Raw genomic sequence first — 6,000 nt, forward strand, 5'->3', positions numbered from 1 at the left:
TGAGATAACTCCAGACTGCGTTAACTTGACACAAAAGCAGATAGTATAGTAAGTAGCACTTAGTCTTGAACCTTTTTAAACAACATAGGGTGTCAGATCCAAACCATTGAGCATGCTAAGTCACCACTCTCCCACTGAACTACATCTCCATCCCCAAGATGCTAGTTTTAATTAATTGTTAATTTTTAGAACATTTTATAATTCCATCATTCTGCCCCAGCCTTCCAACCTCTCCAATGTCCCCCTCCTTCTACTCCTTCCCAAATCCATTGCTTGTTATTCTTTCCATTATTCTCTCTATGTCTGTCTCTTTCTTTGTATAACACACACACACACACACACACACACACACACACACACTCACACACATGAAAATTTGAATGCTCAATTTTAGGGGAGGTGAATTCTGGAGGACTTGGGAATTCAAGCCAGAGTTGATGATCAGCTGTGACTTTTTAAGAGCTCTGTGATGCTGAGAAGTGTAGAACTAGCCACACCCCTCTGGCCAATAGACTTTGCTTTGAAAATTCCACCAAATTACACATGTGGGAAAGGCTAGAGGCACAGGGTTCAGCAGACAGGTTGCTTTATGTAACTCATGCATGGTCTGGAGGATACTTGGCCAAATGTTTCTCAAAATAGTATCAGATGTTAGAACTCTAGAATAGTTATGATGATGTTAAGTCATTTCTCATTGATATTAAATCCAAACATTCTCCAATTGTGCATTGAAATCATTTTTATTTGCCATTTGAGAAATAAAACCCAATTTCCCCAATTTAAATTTCAATGAAAAATCATTTTAATTATTCAGAGAGTGTGTGAATTATTTTGCAGTTATCAATTTTTTTAGTGATTTGGTCATGACTGACATGATAGAAGAACCATTTTTTGGGGGGGGGGTGGATTTGGTTTTAGAGACAGGGTTTCTCTGTGTAGCCCTGGTTATCCTGGAACTCACTCTGTAGACCAGGCTGGGCTCGAACTCAGAAATCCACCTGCCTCTGCCTCCCAGAGTGCTGGGATTACAGGCGTGGGCCACCACCGCCCAGCAAGAACCAAAATTTTAATCTATTGGATACATGCTCATGGACAAATGGGCTTTCCGGAAGTCTAGACAGTCAGGCAAACACATTATTCATGAACAGTTGAAGATTAACTTTGCATGTAGGAAGTCAAAGTCATAGGCTGGAGACGTGGCTCAGTGTTTAAGAGCACTGGCTGTTCATCCACAGGCCCTGAATTCAATTCCCAGCAACCATCTGTAACAGGATCTGATAGCCTCTTCTGGTGTTTCTGAAGAGAAACACCACTGAACTCCCACATATAAAATAAATAAATCTTAAAGAAAACAATGAAAGAAAGCAAAGTTATGTGTGTTTTCTTTTTCTTATCTTTAATCTTGTTTTTTTACAATTCAGTCCTAATCCCCCTACTGACCTTCCCTCCCGGCCACCCCCCCACAGTTCCTCATCCTATTCTTGTTCCCCTTGTCTCCAAGAAGATGTCCCCACTCCCCACCAGCACACCCCACCCGCCTCCCCACTCTCTAGGGTCTGAAGCCTCTCCAGGGTGAGGCGCATCTTCTCTCCCAGAGGCTAGCCCAGGCAGTCCTCTGCTATAAATGCTTTTCTTCCTCCCATATCCAGAGGACAATGGGCCACATGGATTTCTGGGAAAGTATCTCCATTTCCAAAATACTCCAACAAGGGCAGACTCCAGCCTTTCCTGTATCAGTATCATGGAAGCACTGTTCGCGAGGAGACCAGTGAGGTCTGCCCTAATCTTGGAATCTTTTTGACATTTCTTCAGCTTCAAGTTGGTCCTGAGATAGCTGAAGAGGCGCAGGTAAAGAGTTGGTGAGCACATCTTCTCTGAAGGAGGACCAAGCCAGGTAAGAAGTCCCTTTCTTTCTCAGATGAGGCTTTTCTGAGTAGTCCTGACAGCACTGGAACTCGTTTTTTTCTTTGTTTTTGTTTTTGTTTTTTCGAGACAGGTTTTTTTTTTTTTTTTTCTGTGTAGTCCTGGTTGTCATGGAATCCTGCTGTAGACCAGGCTGACCTCAAAGTCAGAAATCTGCCTGCCTCTGCCTCCCAAGTGCTGGGATTAAAGGCGTGTGCTACCACCACCCCATCCCCCACTCGCACCCCCCACCCCCCAAGCCCGCTTCTCTTTTGCCTTACACACTGGTTGCTTTACTGACAGACCCATGAGTTTCTGCAACTAGCCCCTACCTTTTCTACAAAAGCAAACTAAGAGAATGGTATTCCCCCGCAAAGCCCAGCCACAGGAGTCACTCACATCCACTCCATCCACACAGAGGGAGGGCTGTCCCAGCCCTGGACCTATACCCCAGAGTCCTGGAGATTCTCTGGCTCAGTAGCCATAGGGGGGCTGGGGAGGGGCAGATCCTTGACATCACTACAGATTGGCTGCCTCACAGGCGTCTACCCAGTCGCTGAACACATCCACTGGTTCTGACAGGTGTGTGATGGGCGTCTGGAATTCCTCTCGGCACACGGCACAGGAGATGTCTCCGATCTTTCGAGCATGGTTCATTTTCACCTCACAAGACTTCTCGTGGTTGCAGAAAGGGCAAGTGAACTCGGTCTCCAGAGTGCCTGTCCTCTTCTTCTGGGAGGGCGGCTTCCGGCTGGACTTCCTTCGTCCCATGGCTGCAGAGGGGATAAACCAATCTGTAGTCCAACTTCTCCAACAATGGTGCCCTGTGAACGGGAAGTAAAAGAATCTACTTGTTAGTTGCTCAGTCGCACGAGGCTAGTTGGTTCAGTGGGTCTAAGGTTGAAGTCCGTTCCAAAAGATGTGCTACCTAGTAAATGCATGAGCGCAAAGAAGTGGTGGGACTCTACATACCGGGCTGACCTAGACCAGGTATTTGCTGGCCTCTGCTTCCCAGTTAGAAGGTAGCAAGGAGAGACTATTGTGTCTCACACTGAGCAGAACTTGAGTATATATTTCCTCCAAGCCCCGCCTCCGCAGGGACACACCTCCTCGAACAAGGCCACACCCTTTGACAGTACCACACCCTCTTCCAAGCATATTTCAATCACCACACCAACCAATCGAACAAAAGGACAATTCATTGTTTATTATGTTTTTTTTCAAAATGTGTTATTCCTTTCCGTTATATCTCAAATGTCATCCCCCTTCCGCTTTATCCCTCCTCAATCCCCTCACCCATCTGCCCTCTCCCCTCTTCCCTTTGCCTCCGTGGGGGTGATGCAACACAAGCCCCACAGCTACTGCATCCCCCTTTGCGGGCTCATCAAACCTCCTCAGGACCAAGGGTCTCCCCTCCTACTGATGTCAGAGAAGGGCTCCTCTGCTTCCTATGTGTCTGGAGCCATGGACCCCCTCCCTGTGCTCTCCCTGGTTGGTGGTCTAGTCCCTCCCCGGGAGCTCTGGGTGGTCTGGTTAGCAAACATTGTTGTTCCTGTGGTGTTGCAGTCCCCCTCTGCTCCTCCAGTCCTTCAGCCAGCTCCTTCATCTTGGTCAGCTGCCTCAGCCTGATGGTAGGCTGTGATCATCCCAGCTACATTGGTCAGGTGCCGGCCGAACCTCCGTGGAAACAGCCACACCGAGTTCCTGTCACCAAGCTCCAATTTTCAACAGCAACAGTGTCTGGCTTTGATGTCTGTGAACAGGACGGATCCCCGTGGGGGAAGGTCCCCGGATGGCCCCTCCTTCAGTCTCTGCTTCATTGTTTGTGTCTATCTTTCCTTAGAACAGGAACATTTCTGGGTTCAAACCTTGTCTGAAGACAGTGATAGTTTTCTCATATACATTCAATAAATAAATAATAATTAAAAACAAACCTTTGAGAAGGGTGGGTGGCCCCATCCCTTGAATGGGGGCCTTGCCTATCTACTGGCGCCTGTCTGTACAGGTTCTATCTTGTCTTCACTGTGCATTTTCACTAAAGCCATCCCTGTTGGATCCTAGGAAACTCTCACTTCCCTGGCATTTGCAACCTTCCCATGGCTACACCCAGATCCTCATCCTCCACTGCTACATATTTTTATTTCATTTCCTGACTTTCAAGCTGGGCAGTGGAGGCACACACCTTTAATCCCAGCCCTTGGGAGGCAGAGGCAGGCTGATTTCTGAGTTTGAGGCCAAGCCTGGTGGTCTACAGAGAGAGTTCTAGCACAGCCAGGGCTACACAGAGAAACCCTGTCTCAAATATATATATATATATATAAAACAAAGAAACAAAAAATTAATCCGGAAAGTGGTGGCTCACACCTTTAATCCCAGCTCTTGAGAGGCAGAGGCAGGCATATTTCTGACTTCGAGGCCAGCCTAGTCTACAGAGTGAGTTTCAGGACAGCCAGGGCTACACAGAGAAACCCTGTATGGAACAGAAAAATTTAAAGAAAAAGATTTTCTGACCTTCTCTTACCTCTCTCCTGTCCAGTCCACGACCTGATCCTCACGCACCTTTCCCTCCCCTTCCTCTCTTGGTTTCATTTCCCCAACTCCCTCGACCTCCCTGGAAAATCATGATTAATGGTGAAAATAAACATTATAAAAGCAATATAGAAGCAGTTTTCACAAATCCACAATAAGAAACTAGTATGTGAATGGGAAAGGGAGACAGGCATACAACTCACAAAAGAGGAAATCCCAGTCCCTCCAAACTTTAAAGTAATAGCCAGCTTCATGAACACTCAGTCTGTCATAGTGTAGAAGTCATGGTGTCTATTCTTGGACAAAACATCACGACCAAGAAGTCAGTTAGGGAGGAAAGGGTTTATTAGGCTTATACTTTTACACAGTTGTTTATCACCAAAGGAAGTCAGGACTGGAACTCAAGCAGGTCAGGAAACAGGAGCTGATGCAGAGGCCATGGAGGGATGTTTCTTACTGGCTTGCTCAGCTTGCTTTCTTATAGAACCCAAGACCACCAGCCAAGGAATAGCACCACCCACAAGGGGCCCTCCCTGCTTGTTCACTAATTGAGAAAATGTCCCACAGCTGGATCTCATGGAGGCATTTCCTCAACTGAAGCTCCTTTCTCTGAGATAACTCCAGACTGCGTTAACTTGACACAAAAGCAGATAGTATAGTAAGTAGCACTTAGTCTTGAACCTTTTTAAACAACATAGGGTGTCAGATCCAAACCATTGAGCATGCTAAGTCACCACTCTCCCACTGAACTACATCTCCATCCCCAAGATGCTAGTTTTAATTAATTGTTAATTTTTAGAACATTTTATAATTCCATCATTCTGCCCCAGCCTTCCAACCTCTCCAATGTCCCCCTCCTTCTACTCCTTCCCAAATCCATTGCTTGTTATTCTTTCCATTATTCTCTCTATGTCTGTCTCTTTCTTTGTATAACACACACACACACACACACACACACACACACACTCACACACATGAAAATTTGAATGCTCAATTTTAGGGGAGGTGAATTCTGGAGGACTTGGGAATTCAAGCCAGAGTTGATGATCAGCTGTGACTTTTTAAGAGCTCTGTGATGCTGAGAAGTGTAGAACTAGCCACACCCCTCTGGCCAATAGACTTTGCTTTGAAAATTCCACCAAATTACACATGTGGGAAAGGCTAGAGGCACAGGGTTCAGCAGACAGGTTGCTTTATGTAACTCATGCATGGTCTGGAGGATACTTGGCCAAATGTTTCTCAAAATAGTATCAGATGTTAGAACTCTAGAATAGTTATGATGATGTTAAGTCATTTCTCATTGATATTAAATCCAAACATTCTCCAATTGTGCATTGAAATCATTTTTATTTGCCATTTGAGAAATAAAACCCAATTTCCCCAATTTAAATTTCAATGAAAAATCATTTTAATTATTCAGAGAGTGTGTGAATTATTTTGCAGTTACCAATTTTTTTAGTGATTTGGTCATGACTGACATGATAGAAGAACCATTTTTTTGGGGGGGGGGGGTTGGATTTGGTTTTAGAGACAGGGTTTCTCTGTGTAGCCCTGGTTATCCTGGAACTC

At 45.4% G+C, this 6,000-nt stretch overlaps 1 protein-coding gene across 1 annotated transcript; it reads right to left on the reverse strand.

Annotated features, from left to right (window-relative positions):
• Positions 1–2,421: 2,421 nt before the first annotated feature.
• Positions 2,422–2,673, reverse strand: LOC127664170 (transcription elongation factor 1 homolog). Its single transcript, XM_052156031.1, has one exon. The coding sequence runs from the start codon at positions 2,671–2,673 to the stop codon at positions 2,422–2,424; it is 252 nt and encodes an 83-aa protein (XP_052011991.1).
• Between the last annotated feature and the right edge of the window lie 3,327 nt (positions 2,674–6,000).

Source organism: Apodemus sylvaticus, chromosome 13 (assembly GCF_947179515.1).
Source record: "Apodemus sylvaticus chromosome 13, mApoSyl1.1, whole genome shotgun sequence".
Taxonomy (NCBI): domain Eukaryota; kingdom Metazoa; phylum Chordata; class Mammalia; order Rodentia; family Muridae; genus Apodemus; species Apodemus sylvaticus.

Bases quoted from the DNA above. Each gene is read 5' to 3' on its own strand.
- LOC127664170 (XM_052156031.1), bottom strand. From the start codon at position 2,673: ATGGGACGAAGGAAGTCCAGCCGGAAGCCGCCCTCCCAGAAGAAGAGG.